An 18,217-nucleotide genomic window follows, 5' to 3' on the forward strand; every position below is an offset into this window, starting at 1 on the left:
TTTTACTACAATGAAATCAATTAATCAACAAAAATAAGATGTATTTTGCACAGTAATGCCTAAAGCATTTAAACATTTTCTTTTAAAACAACGGAGTACTAATAGCATTAAGATACTAGAAACTCTTATTGTAGCATTTCATATTTCCCTAAAGTAATCCTATGTTAGTGGTCTCAGTGAAATGCATGCTATGATTTAACTGAGAAGGCATTTCCTAAATATCTCTTTTCTTTTTTTTTTAACTACAAGCATGTTTCAAGACAGTATATTTTAGGACAATGGCTATGAGTTCATTACACCCCCTGAATGTGTAGCATGATGTGTATTGGCAATATTCAAATGTCAGTTAAAATGCAGAACATTAGGAACACAGTCCCTGTGCTATATTCACACAGCTTATCCATTTCTTTAGGAGTACTGTTCAATAGTGCACAGCACAGCATGCCATTAGATATGCCTGGAAAATAGAGAGATTTGTACTCGAGCGAACCGAGCGTACCCCGCACAGCCTCCCCAGGACAATCTGCAGTGCAGCCTCCCCTGTTTCCTGATCTCTGCAGCGAGAGGGGCCTGGGGTTTGCTCACCTGCTGGCTGGGGATGAGCACGGTGTCGTCGATCATGGCGCTGTCGCGCAGGTACGAGGCGTGGCTCAGCGTGTGCGACCTGTCGGAACTGAAGGACCGCAGGCTGCGAGGTTGGTAGGGTGCCAGAGCAATGCATCAGCAGCACACACCATGTTGCAAAGGTGCCATGACAGATCGAGTGGGAGAATGAGAAAAGCGTGCTATTAGCAACTCATGCAGCTTCCAGGGGCAGCAGAGCACAGTCAGGGGAAACACAGCTGTACACACCTGTGTTGTGCCACCTGTCTGACACGGGCCACAAAGCCTTTGCACTGACCTATTTGCTTCCAAATGCAGAACCTAGAGAATAATCTAGCTGACAGTTTCTTTTTTACTCACAAACATTTTAGATTTGGCTTTGTGGCGTGATGGTTTCCTCATAACAAAGAGCATTCATTTCTGTTAAAGCTCTTTGGAGAACTTCTCTGCTGCACAACACAAGCAAACCGCTATGCAAAACCAGGATGCTACCACCTGAGGAAAAGCTGGAATGACTCCTTCTGAAGCTTTGTTAGGACCTACTCTCTCCCCTAAACTGTAAATCAGCAAGCCTGACGTTGTCCCCTGGAAGGTACACACAGCAAGGCGAAGTGTGGCCAGCTGCAAGCTCCTGTGTGGAACAGAATCTTCCTCTGAATCCCCACAGCATCTGCAGGGACGCAGCCCCAGTGTGAGCACTGATCTCACTCTAAGTACACACAGCTCGACAGAGCACTGGTTGCTGTAGCAATGAGAGGTGCAAGGCAGTAAATAAGCTGCTTCCAAGCACTGGCTCAGAATGTAGCTGCAGTATCCACCAGCAAAAGCAAAAAAAATAGACAAATAAGACACCACAGAAGGACATATTGAGGTAAATGGGGTTTCTGCTACCAAATAGCACAAGTTTCATCCTTTTAATATTCACTAGCTGCAGTATGACAACAGTGATTTTTAAAACCAGATCATCCACCTTCAGATGTTGTGTGTGTACTCTGTGATGTTGATGCAGACCTTGAGGAGTATTGCACCTCTAACTGAAGAAAGCAGTTTTGTGTTCCTGGCTTACACATCCATGAGTAGTGCTCACAATGAATAACATGCTGGATCAGAACAATAGGCCATTTATCCAGATGCACACAGTTTTAAGGGATAATTCATTTTCAGCAGTTAGCAATAAAAGTCATAGGTTCATTACAGACGTGAGTTTCAAATGCATTAAGTGCATATCAAATACCATCTGATTCAGACCACAGCCTTTTTAAACAATAGTTACATTCACTCAGTATTTTTTTGATCCATTTAGAGAAGCAAATGGTTATCTTATTTTTATTAGAAATGTATGACACTGAAGAACAATCAGTGTTGTTAATCATTAGCTTACACCAATGGCCTGTTTAGCATTCCAGGTGGATTGTACAGAACTGGAAGCAAAGAGGCGTTACACAACGTCAGCCTTCAGAAAGCCTTGAGAAAAAAGCAAACCAGAAACAAACATTTTTCTTTGGTTGAGGAACGAGCCTCAGTAGCAGACCCCATTTGCCATCATTATCCTGTGTTCATTTCCATATTTGACACTTCCAGAACCATTTGCTGAGCCATGCAATGCTCATGAGAGAGTCACCATCCAAGCTGTAGGTTCTGCACGTCCTGGACAGATACTGAATGAAGGGAAGCCTGAACTGCATTTTTTCTGGTTGTGCCTATGGTGATTCTGTCCATCCTCACTGCCACTACCACCAGGTACGAGTAGCCCAGTGCTATTCACTGTGTAGTACCTGTACATAAGCTCTAATAAATACATGAGGGAGATGGGCTTTATCTGCAGACAGGGTAGGCACACTCATGGCTGAGGTCTGCAGGTAGCTAGAGGTTTAAATTCCCTGCTGTTCTCAATTTCAAAAGTAGTGCTCAGATGGCACTGCCCCATCTGTGTGTTGGACCAGCTCCAGGAAAAGCAAACCAGGAGTTAAAAGATCTGTGCTGCTCAGACTTACGAATACAGGTACTGATTGAAATGAGTCTCCTTACGGACTGAACACAGGATTTACTGTATATTATTGTCATAAGTATTCAGGAATTCTACTAAATATAAAAAAGCCTACCTAAATCAGGCACAAGACCAACACCTAAATGCAGATTCTTCTGAAATGGGGTTGATAAATCTGAAGTCTGAAGGGTTGTGGGACCAACAGCACTCAGCCCCAGAGACAGAACTTTGGAACCCAGGAATGCTGCACAGCTCCTGAACCTAAGAGTGCATCTTGCCTGTGTGCACAGGCATAAATCACCCACCTCTGAGCCCTGAACAGGGCCCTGGTGGAATCCAGAAAGCAGGAGCAGCATCCCTGTGCCAAGTTTCTAATCTGCTTGACTGAAGGACTTGCAGTGCACACTCACTTCCAGCCTACACAGAGATCGAACCACTCTAGTCTGGCTGAGCGTATCTTGTTTACATGTGAGTGTATATTCACATATGTTCTTTCAGAAAAAACCTTCTTCTGAAAAAACCCTGGGGTCACTGAAAACTGAATAAATCAACCTCAGAAATGTTTGTCAAGAGCAGCATTGTTCCTTTGGTTCTCCACTCAACTTTCTGCATACAGCATGCCTCCAAAGTGGATGAACAGGGACAGGTGCCATAGGAGGAGATAGAGACAACAGGTGCTCATGCTATGCAATACCTACCTGGGCATGATGCTAATGAAAGCATATGGAAAAGAAAAATGAAGGGGAGAGAGAAATAAAATAAATTGGGAAGATGGTTACAAATGAAAAATACATGTTTTTAAATCAAATTGTTTAATGCGTAAGATTAGATGAGCCTAGACTACTATCTTACTTTACTGAATTTCCTGAAAAATTAAAGTCATTACAATGCAATGAAAATCACATTAAAAGGAAAAGCAAAACAACTGAAGCAGTCTCTGTGAAAATTCTTAAAATCAGTAAGCTAAAGGTGACAGAAAATGAGACCATGTAGTTAGAAAGATGTCCTTCTTTCATTATTTTTCCCTTTAGAATTTTGCTGCATTTTCAGTATAATTTTGCTTGATACAGGATTTGAAATAATTTTCATACAATACAAAATAAACTTTGTCAGTGACATGTCAGTGAGATTCTACTGAAATCCACTGACAAGATTTAAAAGCAAAAATATTCTAAATGGGAGCTTAACTTACACTGGCTTAATACTTGCCTGCACAATCATTTCTATACAACATCTTAAAACCTAAAAAACTCCCAAACTTTTTTACCACTGAAAGAATAAAAGGTTTTGCTTTTAGACATTCTGATGTAGTTCACAAACTTCCTCTGAGAGTTAAAAAGCCACACAGTCACTTTGTTTCCAGTGGACTCGGTGTCTACAAACCAGCAGAGACTCCAGGCTTGCAGGACCTGAATGATGGGATTTACACATGCTGTGAGGCAAACCAAACTGTTTCCTGACTTCTTTTGTTCGAGAAGCAATTCCCAGCCCACTCAGGCAAACAGAGCGGATCCTAATGATTCCAGGGAGCTTCAGAAATGCTTCCAGAATAACAACCAAGAGTGGAAAAGGAGGTAGCTTCAAAATTCTGTTGCCAAGATTTCAACTTTTTTTCTTTTCTTCCCTTTAGTGTGCCTCAGTTCTAAAGGCAGTGAGTCTGGAGAAAGTGCTGATTATACCCAGGAATGCCTGGGTGCCTATTCTGAACTAGAACTGTGGGGATTAATCTGCCAGTTTGAGCCTACACTTATGCTCATTAATGAAGGCTTTCCTTTTGGGAAGGGAACTACATAATTTTTGTAGACTATAATGACACTCACCAAAAAAAACCAAAAATAATAATTAAAAAAAAATCGAACCTGCAAGCATTACTATTCCACAAAACAAAGACATCTAGGCAAGTTCAACTTGTTATTTATAGGCAAATCAGTATGTTGTCTAGATTGAACGCACTAATGTTTCTATTTTATTATTATTATAGTTGTGTCAGTAGAAGGATAACTATTCTCTGTCCTGCTAATTCAACATGAGGAGCCAGAAGAGTGGATGTGCTTGCAGACAGTGCACTCACTGCCAGTCCAGGGCAGAATGACCAAGTCCATTGCTGCTCTCGTGGTCTCTTGAGCCAGCAAACCACCCCAGGTCAGCTCAGCTGATGCTCAAAGCCCTGCCACCCACCCCTGACTGTGGCAGCAGGACGTGAGGGTGACCACACCTTCCTCCTGCCACACCAAGTGAACAAATGCTGAGCAGTGCTCCCCAAGCAATGAGACCCTGCAAAGGGATTTCACACACTCACAGCAAGACCAGTGCATGTTTTTTTGTATCCGGGCAAATACCTGTCCGAGCGTCCTCCTTCCAGGCTGTACCTCAGGTAGTTCATTCCATCCAGGAACTGGCTGCTGGGCAAGGAGTCATCTCCCAGCTCCCGGAGGTCCTCTGGCCTCAGGTACTCCCCTCCATCTCCTGTCATTGTGTCATCACCTGCAAATCAATCACACAGGAAAGCACACACACGAGTTTGATTCCACAGGCACCTCGGGATCTAACAGCTGGATGGTGCAATCAACAGGGAGGCGTTTTCCACTCAGGAAACACTGCAAACCACGAGCAATTTATGTATTCAATCAAACTGGCACATCAAGCAAGATATTTTGAAAAATAAAATTAAAACCAAGGTGATTAATCAATTAGATTTCATACATTTTTGCTGTTGCACACACTGGCAAGGAGCTCATTTCTTTGCTATGCTCTAAAGTGTTGTCTTTCTGTTCTTTAATCCGTTTCAGCTTCCTGGACACAGCTATGCTGTATCCCAGCCTGACAGTTTATGGTTAAATATCATCACTTTTTTGACTGTAATCGACATGTTTCCAGATGAAAACATGTTTTCTGTGGCCTTATGCCTTATAGTTGCAAAGGCTAATTTAAACTCTCTACTATCCAAACTCCACACCACACAAGGCTCTGTCACCCCTATTCCAACATCTTTCTGTGATCAGCAACAATATTCATATTTCTAGTGCATGGCAACATCCAGAAACTAGAAATAAGCTCACTTGCATAGATGGGAATGATCATAATTTGTAATGAATCCCAGTTTAAATGATCATTTGTTATCTGACACAGTAACCTTTATGCATATACTCTGAATAATGAAATTGAATCCTTTCTTTTTAGGTCCAGAATTCTTTTCCCCAGGAAATTCTGTCTATATGAAGTCACAGTTTGCTTTTCCCCAGCAGACTAACAAAACAGATTCCATTGCCAAGCAACGTGTAGATGTTTCTTTTCATTCCCACTTGCAAGACGCTTCCTCTGCACTGTTTGTGCCTGGATATTTCAGTCCTTTCCCGCTCGTAAATCACTGCAGTGTGAGCCTGCCAGAGGCTTGGTGTGACCCACACAATACCACCCCAGGCCACCAAGAGCTTCAAACCTTCTCATTTTCTAGGTTGTGGGCAAACTGAAGCTCATCTTGATACTTGTTTTCACAAAGCAAATCAAGCTATTTTTTCTAGCTTGACATTTCAGCTAAGAAATAAATACTTTATTATTTGCCATCTAAAACTAAGTAAATTTGGGAGGAGGAGTAAGATTTTTATGCATACACAAATATTATATGTAAAAATGAGTCTTGAATCTTTTTGATATAACAACAAAAACTCTTGAAAATTCCATCTGCCCACATTAAGAGGGAGAAACTGGGCACAGTTTCACAGAAAACAATAAAATGCATTTAATCATTTCATGTTTCCTGTCTTCTGACAGATGATGCCTCCTGTTTCCTGGGAACTTTACATTAAAAAGCACAGGGCTTAGTGAAAACTTGGAAGATATTAAGGCGATGCTGTTAATCAAACAGTAGAAAGAATTTAAAGTTATATTTCAAATAAACTAGATCATTATAATCATGCCAGACATTCCATTTATAATAGCAATGAAGGCACAATCTTTACCGCTTTCATCACACCCACAACCTTTACAAATAACCCAATCCAAAGTCTACTGTGCTTTCAGCTTTGGCCTCTCATCTGAGAGCTGTCAATAGCTGAGGCGCAGTGTTTGGTGTGATGGGACATCTGCAAACAGCAACCAGAGCACGCTCAGACACCTCACAGCAGCACTGAGGGGACCCCTCAGCCCTGTGCCACCTCCCCTTCCTGAGAGGAATGCCCCAAACACGCCGTGATGGAGAGAAAAACCAGGTATTTAACTCGAATGACTGCATGTTCAGCTGACCACGGGCTTCCTGACACAGCACATCTCACCAGATGGTGGCTTTGTGGCCATGCAGGGACTGCCCTTTCTCATCGTGCCAGAAACAACCCGTCTGCCATCTCATTCCCATCGCATTAGTGCCAGGAACATTTCCACCACTTACTAACGACTTGTGACAAATACAACCCTTGACATTGATGCTCCATGGTTTGCAGTGGCCATCTATGAATTTGCAAAACTGCAAAATACAACTGTTGTGCAAGAGTTGCTCTGGAATTGTTTCTCATAAAACATAGAGAAAATACAGAGAAAAATTTAAAATAAAATAATAAAGAGGACTGTGTCAAACTGCCAGAAATTACTTTTAATAGATTTTTTAAAGCTAGATACAGTTATATGGGTTTGCCCAAATTACTGTTTTCTCTGCAGCATGCATTTAAGTCTAAAGCTCACCACAGAAGGACTGCAGATGGAGAAAGGACAACTACAGCAACATCAATTTTTATGGAATACATATTCCATAACCGCAGAGTTTATCTGCAGACACTTTGGTAGGACACTTCCACTTTCCTAAGTCAATGCTCTATTTAGCAGACCAAACTAGAAGCTTCTCTGGATTACAGCTTGGCTAATGCTTTAACTTCGTTTATTTCTAGCCAGCCAGGAAAGAGGGGTTTCAGATATTGATACGTGACTTCACATGAATCATCATGTCAGCTATTGGGATGTCAGGGCAGCACTCGCAGAACGGCAGAAGGTGAAGCAAATCTCAAAAAAATAACTGCACTTCTACTCTCAAGGACCTCTGGGGAGGGAGAGACACCTTAATTTTGTTTTCTTGCATATTAACTCATGGTAAAAAGAATTCCAGTACTTGACAGGTGGTTACGGTGGTATTTGGGCAGTTGTTACGTTGGATCTAGGTAAGAAACAATAAAACAACAAACTACCCCTACACCCCAAAACCACCAAAGCTTTACTTCTGTAAATCAGCATCCCGTGGCTACGTTTTATTCTACTGGATACAAAGTGTTTTATTTAGAGGCTGAATTAACTCAGCGATGCTATTCCAAATTTACTGTGTTTTAATGTGCAGCAACAGCAACCTAAGTCTATCAGAACAATTGCTGGCAGCAAATTTAACTTCCAGGTTTAATTAAGGAAATTAAGTTTTCCCACTAATTCAGGTGCTTCTTCAGAGGAATTATGTGCATGTACAAAAGCAGAAGATTCTCAGTGGATTCTTGCCAGGCTTAGCTGCCCATTTCTCACACATATGCAGCAGCATTAGCTGCTCCAAGGCCGTGCGTGGGGGCACTCAGGAAATTCATTGTTGTATTTAAGCACTGTGGGCGTTTTTCTTTCTAATCAGAAATCTGAGGCAGCCGATGCAGGATCAGCTGTGAACTGCTTCCTGTACCAAGGTCACTACAATGCAGCATTCACAGATCCGACACCTTGGCCATGAACTCTGTGCATATGGAAACCTTTGTCTACCCCATCTCTGCAATTAGTGTCAACACTAATTGTAATTGCTGTAATTGCTGTGAGTCAACTTTTCTGGTTGCCACCACAGGCCATGCTGCTCCTGACCGTGGTGTTTCACCCTCTGCTTCAGCCTGTCTATTCCCTTCTGCCTGCAAAAGTTATTTTCTGGCTGGAAAATAACAAAGAGATTCATTTTCAGACAGATCAGTTCTCTGGCTGGGTCACCGCATGGTGAAATGTTTGAGCTGCCAGAATGGAGGATATGGGGCAGCATGGTCACAACTGCAGCAGCCACAACTTGGTCTCAAGCAGACAATGAAACTACAGCTTTTGAAAATTAACTGGTGATGAGGAGGCTCAAAACGAAACAAATGAGAGCTCTTGAACATCCTCTTACTGGTTGTATTCTCTCTCTACAGCACTACTCTTACTGCACTGTCTCCCACGGGAGTCTCAAAGATAAACCACTGCTGGTTTGAGCAGCTCTTTGGCCACAAAAATGAGGCAAGGAATGAATGATATATGGGAAAATAAGAAAGAAACCAGGTTCTGCCTTTTCTAGATTTTTCTGTCTACACAGACTCAGCCCTGACAAACATATTTGCTTGTGCTTAACTTCCCCAGTCCTGTAGACATCACTAAGATACATTTCACAGGATGCTCTGCAGTAATTTCCCTTTAGTGCTCTAAGGATCCCTCAGGTGCAAAATGCTTCTTTTGTGGGGACGGCTTTAAAGCAACTGAACTTTGCAGCAACACAGCCAAGGCAGATGCAATGATAAAAATGCAGAGGGTTTTTAGTGCAGCTTTATCCACACTGAGCATTTCTGCTGGCAGGGGTACACATTGCACAAACCACGTCACTTAACAGCTCTGCCTATGGGAGTCTGCAGTGAAATCCCCAGGAACAGGGATTAAACGCCATTTAAAATAAAAAACATAATGTGATTCTGTTCAAAAGGAAGATTTGGTTTTCCAGGTAACATAAAAAGTAAAAAATTCTGAATAATAATTCAGCGGATAAACACAAAAATGCTGCAAGAAAATTGAAGAAAGATTGGTTGGGCCTCTTGGTCCTTTCAAGATATTTTAAAATAGGCTACACAGAGCAGGACCTTCCATACCAAGCTGAGCTATCTGATAGACATTTGTCTTTTATTTTATACTGCTAAGACTGGATGTTAACTGTGTTTTAGGAATATGAATGCTATATTAACAACATAACAGCATACAATTATGCAATGTAACTATTTTCCAATCAAAATGCAAAATATTTCTCATCAGTGATGAACATGGGACCTGAAATACTTTGCTTGAGTACCAACTTGATAATTATATAAATACAGCTGGCAGGTTTGCTCCAGCGCATGGATTTATTTCAGGACATACTGTGTCACTTGAAAGAACACAGCATCACAGAAACCTCACTGCTAACCTCTTATGAAGCCACACCACCACGAAAAGGTTCATCCTCTCTATTAAACACGTTCTACAGCCCTCCTGTCCCCAGCTATTTTAAGTTACTGTGACAAGCACCATCCACGTTAGGAGTTCTTGCAGTGAATGTTAATTCAAAGCATGGGAGAGCATTAGTCATGCAGGACAGCCCCTTCAAGTTCTGCCAACACACTCAAGATATAGGTAATAAATCTGAGATTTTCTGGCTTCCCTTCTTCCTCCCACCTTTCAGGAAACACACACTCAGCCACACTTCAAAAGTAACAGAGAGGAGCACTGTTAGATACCCAAATTATGCAAACGTGTTGTTTCAACACCAAAAATAAACCAAACAGTCTGAGTTAAACACAAAGAGAAAGTCTGTAGATCTTACTCCACGAGCTCCTGCTAACAGCACCCGTGCCACTAAACGCTTCCCCATCACTGAAGGGTTCCTCATCAGAGTGTTTAAAGGCTGCACAACACACAAATTGGTTTAAGAAAAAGGAACACCCTGGACTGATCCTCTAGAAGCAGGAGGAGATACTAGGCTTTGTGGATTTAAAGATGATTCCACGGTAGATCAAAAGGCCAGAGAACTAAGGAGAAATCTAAACAAGGTGAACATAGGGCAATAAGCAATTTAAAGGCAATTCAACATAATAATTATACAAGCAGTTGAATGTTTCTTAATCAGAGACAAAGTAGCAAAATAATTTAACTGGTCATGATGCAGCAGAAAATAATTGATTTCGAACCACACTTGTTTGCTTTTGCATTTTAAAACAAAAAGTTGCATCTGGAGCCTAACCACCATATTTTCTGAAGAGTGTAACTCACTTATCAGCATAAATCCCATTTCTAAAAGCCATATAAGCACTTGTAATAATGAATGCCATTAACTTTGTGCACCATTTAGAACCACAAGTGCATCTGCATCCTTTGTAAAATAAAAATACCAACCCTGTAACCTGAGTTTCCAAATTCCCAGGACTTTCTGGAAACTACTCACTTACAGATTATTTGTGTGAAATAATAACAACCACCATAAAATGGCACACATAGGATATTGTAATATTACAACTGCCAAGTGTAAAAAGGAACATAGAAAATCCTTCCAAATGTTTTTATTTATTAATACTACTGTGACTAAAATTTCTAAGAAGTCCCTTGCAAACTCTTAGAAAAGGGTGGGTTTAGGCCATCTCTGCAATTCTGAGCTGTATAAAAGTGTGACACTTTATCACTCCTCCCAGAAGTCAGGGAAGTTTCCTTGGGATGCAGCTAAGTGGTGCAGCACATGTGCTGCCTGTGGATGCAAAGCCAGTGAAACCAAGTGCCAAACTGCTCAGCCTGTTGTTACTTTGGATCCCACCACGGGTATCCTTGAGACCCCTGTTCCAAAAGCTCCCTCAAGGGAACGCTCTCCTCACCTCCCACCTTATGCATCTTCTTACACAAATGTTTCCAGTTAGGCAAAATTCCTGGATGTTCATATCTGATACAGATGGCACAGATCCACGAAATTTACTGCTCAGGTTCCTATTTATGGGAGGGTCAAAGCCAGTTTTGGGACAGCTCTACAGTGAAATTTTAAAACCTGGAGCAGGGAAATGGTCTCATTTGCCAATTTGGTTCAGATAAGCTTTTTCTGAGAAAAATGTTGGGGTCCAGGATTTTGCTTTGTTTGAAATTTTGGCATCTTTATACAAATACCATAAGGATTACATCATTAAAAAAAGAACTTCATTACAAGCACAGCAAAATGAAGATGTCAAGTACTCATGCAGCTTCTTGAGCCTATGTAACAGGTTACATAGGTGATTTGGAAGAGGAATTTAGCAAAGTCACTCACCTTCTTCATCTGACACATCCAGGACCTCGGTCATTGTCTCGGGTACATTTAGCTTGTGCTTCTCTGTTACAGTCTGCAAAGACAGAACCAGTCAGAGGAGCAAAGTTTACAGCAGGGTATTTTCAACAGACAGCAGTGGGATGTGCTGAGGCATTTCATAACGTGTTTCCCCTTCCCCTAACTTTCTCTTTCATCTTTATTCCAGAAGCTCCCATTCTCAGTGCTGCACAAGGTAACACTTCTTCTGGCAGAAAAGTACAAAAATGTAAGATAATGTGCTGGTCAGAGAAATAAAATTTATTTATAAATGGTGCATGTAGAACAATTCAGCTCAATGTTTCCAAGATGATTTTAAAACAAATTAGGTAATGTCTGCAAAAGAGCTTCAGAAAGTTGTATGGGGCATATGGAAATTATTAAATTGTAAAGCATTTGGAAATGAAGTTATGAATGATGTGAAATTCCTAAACTAAAAAGAGATGTGAAGGATTTACACAGATCACTTGAAATATTTCTCCCCCCTCTCCAGAAAAAGGTGGCTACAGTGCATATTAATTATATCTTTTTCATAAATTATGTATATTCCCCCTAAGCACATAGATATCAGAGGGGAAAAAAAAAGCTGTTTGAAGATTCTGAAACATCTTGTGCACCTAAAAGCTCAAAATATTGTGAATCAAGGCAAGTACGGACTGAGGAATACTGGGAGGATTCTGGTTAAACATGAGAGCACAGAGCAAGAAAACACTGGACGTTTGTTGTTTCTTTTTTTAATATAATTTTATCTTCATAAGTGACTTCTGGGAGGAAACAGAAGATGTCCAGGGGTGGTGAATTAAGAATGGGGACATCCTTTAAGCATCCAGATTCAGACTGGAGAAGGAGATGAAGAACAGAAGGAGAGAAACTGTAGGAAGTGCAAGATGTGAAAAAGTTGGCTGCAGAGAACTTTTCAGTGTGTTGTGATACAGGGACAAAATGCCAAGGGCAAAAAAGGAGCAGTGATCAGAAGTGCCTTGGTCACAACCAGCAGTACAATGTCCCTGGCCCCTCCCAGCCGAGCTGGGGAGCTGGGGAGGGCAGCCAGCAGCCTGTGGGGAGCACAGGTCCCCTGGCAGGGAGAGCAGTGCCAGGGGCCACGTGTCTCCCCTGAGAACCCCCCCGAGGCAGCGCTCACTCCCTGCTGCAGATGCGCTGTCGTGCACACATGAGCATTACATGCAAAGGAGGGAAAGCCTTTCACGGGAGGGATCACTGAATCAGCCAAACCCTCAGTCCCTTATGCAATATCTTTTGGGAAAATGCCTGATGATATCAAGCAGTGAAGTCAATAGCAGCTTTTGTTGCACAAAACTTAGGAGTTGTTTCCTGATCCTGTTATGTACTTCTGTTTCCAACAAACTGACAACGCCAGCATTCTTGCTTATTGTAAAATACTGCACTTTCATAAATAAGTTACCAACCCTGTAATTACTTTGGAAATTAGTTTTTAAAGTCTGCTTTGTGTTTCTGAAATCTATTTAACTCTGACAGCAGTTCCAGTTTACCCTCCTGAGCTACAGAGAAAGCACAATGCCCTTTGCCTCAACTGGCAATCCCAATTAGGCTCCTAAACTCACTCTTCCCCATTAGCAAAAACAACTAATTATTTCTGTTACAGCGGAACACATGTTCGGGGTTGCAAATTAGTTTATATTCACTGAATGCCCCTACCACCAGGACTGACTTCTCCCCTATATTCCCATGGTTTTCCTGGGACAGAACTGTCAGGCAGCAATGACAGATGGGGAGGTGCTTTCATTCAGGTGGCACTGACTTTGTCTCTTCAACACCAGAGTTAACAAATAAGTTGTAAATCAGCTAAGTTAAAGCACAAGCTGCAGGTGGAGAGGATCACTGTCCACCTTTCCATCACCCTGGTAACCAAGGTTTATGGACCACTATATCCATCTATTCATTGCTTAGGTTTTTACAGGCCCCCATATAAAAACAGTCTGGTCTCTAAGGCTTGCAGATACTATTATCTATTTATAGGGAAGCAAGGATACTTTATTGACTTCCTGGCTTTCCCATCAGTAAGAAAAAAATTACTTCATAATTTAACAATTGAAACAAAGCCCGGAAAAGAGATTGAAGAGTGTGTGTGCACATGCACATTACAGAACAAAAAATCTTCAATCCCATCTTTGGAACACTGAACTCAGCAAGAATCATTAATTCTACATTAATTCTTATCCCAACAACTTCTGTTGGGAATTAATGTTTTTAAAGGAGCTTCTGGTGTGGTTTTAGATTTTTTTTAAAATTGATAGGCACATCAAATACTCTCAACATTTAAAATTGGTATCCAGCCCCATGAATGGCCCACGTGGAAAATTGCTCAGTGTGTATTTCTCAAAGTCCCTAAGTTTAGTGCTACTGTGAGTTCCATGATGGAGTTTACGAAGGCTTCTGTATTTGAGCCTTTCACTGTAAGGCCAGGTTTTCATTGGGTGGTATAGAATAATTCCCATATATAATTCAGGTATGGAAACCCATATGTGCTTTCAGCAATTACTCACAGCAGCATACTGCAAACAACCCAAAAGCCCCTCACATATTCATCCATCCACAGGAAGGCTGTGCTTGTTTGTATGAATGGCCCCAAACTCAAATGCATAGCAAACCTCTGAAAGTCCCGTTTACTCTCATTTCCTAGTGCTCTCTAACCTGTCAGTAAAACAGTGCACTTTGTTCTCTCTGTTGCTATATATTCACATGGCTCCACTAGTAACACTAACAGCACTAGTGCAAGTGAGAGAAGGTTTGTTCCAAGGAGCACAGAAGGGCTCTGGCCCTGGGGATGTCTCCTCTCTGGGTGGCAGTGCCCTGCATACCAATCGCGTGGGGCAGTGCCCAGCCTCACCGCGCCTTCTGGCAGGGCTCGGCGCTGGCAGCACCAGCCTCACCATCTGCAGAACCCAGCCCAGGAGCACCTGCTGCTTCCCCTCCTTTGCAGGATGAGTTCTAAACGATGTTTAATCAACTCCCCCCACACACCCCACCATTCCACACATCCCTAAGGTACAAGGGCTGGATGAAATCACAGCTGGAGAATCTATGCAGACACACACCAAGACTTCAGATTTCTCTTATGTGCGAGCAACTCTGCAAGTGAGTTGCAGTACTTGATTCAGTCCTAAATCCCAGGCATCAGCTATCTGGTAGAAAAAGCCATTAATCCTCAATGTTTGAAGAAATATTTATCCAAAGTAAATAACTTGCATGTGTCTTTTCGTAGTGCAATTCCTGTAATTTCAAAGATCTAACACTTACATGAGACAAGGTCCAAGGCTGCACAGTGAAACACAGTGGAAATGAGAAAGGAAGATACTGCTTTTATCAAACGATAAATGAAAAACCTGTGCCAGGACACAGCACGGAAGATGTGACAAAGGTGTCCTCTGAAGCTTAAAAATATGAGTAGTTTCTAAAAAAATTTCCCCTAGGTTTTATTTTCCTAAACTTCTGATTAGATACATATGTGTTTATGCACATACATGTCTGATATGCAATATGTTTAAACAAGAAAACGAAGTAATAACAGAGACACACAGTCTTTATTAAGAGACTTCTGGAATTACACTGGAATTCCTTCTCCAAACCTGACTCAGCCTGATCTTTGCAGGTCATTAATAAATTATGCTTCATTCTATTTGCAACCTTATGCCATGTTATCTTTATTGCATCTTCCTTGGTTCATATCAAGCGGGATTTGCTGTCAGCATGCAACAAAATCAAAATTATTTTCCCATTTCTTTACAAGAGATTTTGGACTTCTCTTCTAACCCTCTCCATGGCTGAGCAGTGGCATCTTTTTAGTGATCTACAGATTTTTACAGCTCTAAGCTCTATATGTTATCTAGAGCTGATAGGGTTTCTAGACCACCGATCTTGCATTAAAAAAAAATCAAATAAAATGGAAAAGCATGACCTTACAGCAATGTTTCAAGATAAATGCAGTAACCAAGATTTAAATTAAATCTAATTTCTTAAATTATGCACTTTGTCTAATATTCTCCCTTCCTACTTGCTGTGACATTTGTAGATGGGAGGCAAAAGTGCAAGAAGGGAAAACCTTCTCCTCTCAGGGTGTCCAAACAGATCAGCTCTTCCTGGGTTAAAGCTGCAGTACCACCCTGCTGATGTTCATCACACACCGCCACAAACCCTGATGTCAAAATTCAGACTCCAAGAGTGTGGGGCACAGAAAGAACTGAGCCCATAAGGAAGGATTCCTCTGCACTTTGGAAAAACAGGATCTGTTTGAGCTGGAAGTGACTTGAGTAACAAGATGATGGATGTGATTCATCGCCATCCAGCGAGCATCATTAGGCTTGGCTCCAGGCCAGGGCTGGTGCAGTCCAAACGTAGAGATGCTGCAAGGACTGAGCCTCAGGAGGTGTCAAAAGTGTGAAGAGGTAAGGCCAGATGGGAAAGGTGAGAAGAGAAACAGAAAAACAGGGCAGCACCTAAACAACAATGCACAAACTTCTGGAAAGTTTGAGTTTACAGCTTAGACCCAGGTCTACAAACAAGTTCTACTCTGAATTGTTTTTTCCATCGGTGTGCACACGGATTTTGTTCCCTAGCTCAGGGGAGCCTGTTGCCTTGCACACGTTTATAAGATACACTCAAAGCACTGCAGCAAAAATGCAACAGAAAGGAAAGAGGAGGGGAAGCTAAAACTCCCCAAACAAAACAGAAAAGGAAAGAGATGCACGGAGAGCCTGAGGGAAGAGCAGAAACACAACACTCTGAGTAAAGAAGAGCCACGTTTGAAGGCATGTACAACTCACAGTTGTGGTGGTGGTGATCTCCTCCGTTACAACCTTCAGTGTATCGACCACGGAGATGTATCCCAGGCGCCTGGCGATGGCTAAGGCTGTGTTACCATTCTGAGGGGAAGAGAGGGGGAGAGCGCGCTGAGAGAGAGGGAGGATTGTGATGTGAACCAATGAGATCACTCTCCACGCTGCATGAGCCAGCATTTCCATCCAAAACAAGGCACAGCCTAGGAAAATCATGGCTTTTTTACCGTTACATCTGACTCTGTCTTTGTAACTTCTTTAAGACTATAGCCCCAATTGCCATGGTAACACAACACACTTACATCTGCCAGCGATTCCAAATACTACAGCGCTGTATGGTTTAACCCTTCAGGGCTCACATTTCACTCCACAGCATATCTTGCCTGCATAAGTTTGGGGTTTATTTTGCAGAAATACTTGTCTAAAGAGTAAAAAGTATTTTAACTTCTTACAGTTTCACTGCCAGTTGAAACTGTTACACCTTTATGAACAATTCCTTATCTGGGGAATACAAAATTACAGCTGTGTTGTCCACATATACTCCTATTCCTTCATACAATAAAAATGTATTTCCATTAACAGTTCACAAAAGCTAATGATTTAACAAATACAAATCACAAAAGGGTGAGGAGTATAGTGCCATTTCAACACATTTATTTGCAGTTTAAATGGTCATAATATAGGGATATGTCATTGATCAAATTGACACTAAAATAATTTAGCAAGAGTTTATTCCTATTTATCCCCATTTCAGCTCCTGGAGCACTGGCAGTCCACAGTCCCTGTGAGCTTGAGGAGTGAGGAAGGGATGTGCCCCATGGTTCTTTGTAAAGGGTTCTACACAGAATTGTTCCATGCTCTTTTGCACTGAACCAAGGGACAACTTGCTGGCCTCCTGAGGAATCCTGGACTGTCACGACACCGCTCTTTGCACAGAAATTATTTCTCTTGTGACCCCACTGCACCATGTGCAAGGTTTATCAGCCTGAGGGCTCTCTCGTCTTCAGCAACAACTTTAGTTATCTACAATTTAAACTCTTCTGTATTAGTCTAGCTCAGCCACCCTGAAGCAACACAGAGTTTGTGGATTAGCAGCACACAAGAAACAGATTAGCATCTTCACAGCACAAGTAATTTGACTATTACTGTCACTTGCATATTAGCTGCTCACACACCACTCCCATATCTCCCTGCCAGATGGTCTCAGGTTGAAATTCTCTCTTATCTCCAGCCAGGGTTTGCTCTGTGTGGACATGGACAGATCAAGTATCTGAGGAAGCAGCAACTCTGAAGCAAACACACATCCCTAAGGCTGCTTGGACTTGGGTTAGATTTGGGCATGACAGCCCCAGTGTGAGGACAGAAATCAAGTCAGGAGAGCCTCAGCTGAACACCCCAAGTGGTACCTACAGCCCCAGAAGCTGACTACAGTGGTGTCTCACCTGATCCAGTGCACAAACTGGCATTTTGGATAACTTTCACACAAGAATATTCCATGTGATTGTTCCAGGACCAAACACGGTGCCAATGCTGATTTAAGCACGCACACTAAAGGCATACAGAAAACTGATCCACTCTGGGGAATGACAGGAGTTTTGGACACCCCAGCAGTGTTCTAATGATTGCCCAATTAGAGGTGAGTAATAACAACATCGACGTGCAATAGGACAGTCGCACTCCTGGCTGGCTGGCTGCAGAGGAGAACTTGTGCCAGGAGCTATTGACGGTCTTTGAAGAGGTATTAACTTCACTGAGGTGAACTCAAAAACAACCTGA

At 41.9% G+C, this 18,217-nt stretch overlaps 1 protein-coding gene across 16 annotated transcripts in view; it reads right to left on the minus strand.

Moving 5' to 3' along the window:
- The window catches only part of ANK2 (ankyrin 2), a 277,794-nt gene that overhangs the window by 47,052 nt on the left and 212,525 nt on the right, over positions 1-18,217 (minus strand). For 13 of the 16 annotated variants that reach the window (XM_063415409.1, XM_063415411.1, XM_063415413.1 and 10 more), the window contains 4 exons: positions 16,430-16,528; positions 11,592-11,664; positions 4,930-5,074; positions 586-688 (listed from right to left, as the gene is read on the minus strand). In XM_063415409.1, the coding sequence (XP_063271479.1) occupies positions 586-688; positions 4,930-5,074; positions 11,592-11,664; positions 16,430-16,528 (420 nt within the window). The remainder of the gene's footprint in view (positions 1-585; positions 689-4,929; positions 5,075-11,591; positions 11,665-16,429; positions 16,529-18,217) is intronic. The other 3 variants (XM_063415407.1, XM_063415422.1, XM_063415419.1) reach the window with 1 other exon arrangement.

The sequence above is a fragment of the Prinia subflava genome, chromosome 18 (genome assembly GCF_021018805.1).
Source record: "Prinia subflava isolate CZ2003 ecotype Zambia chromosome 18, Cam_Psub_1.2, whole genome shotgun sequence".
NCBI lineage: Eukaryota > Metazoa > Chordata > Aves > Passeriformes > Cisticolidae > Prinia > Prinia subflava.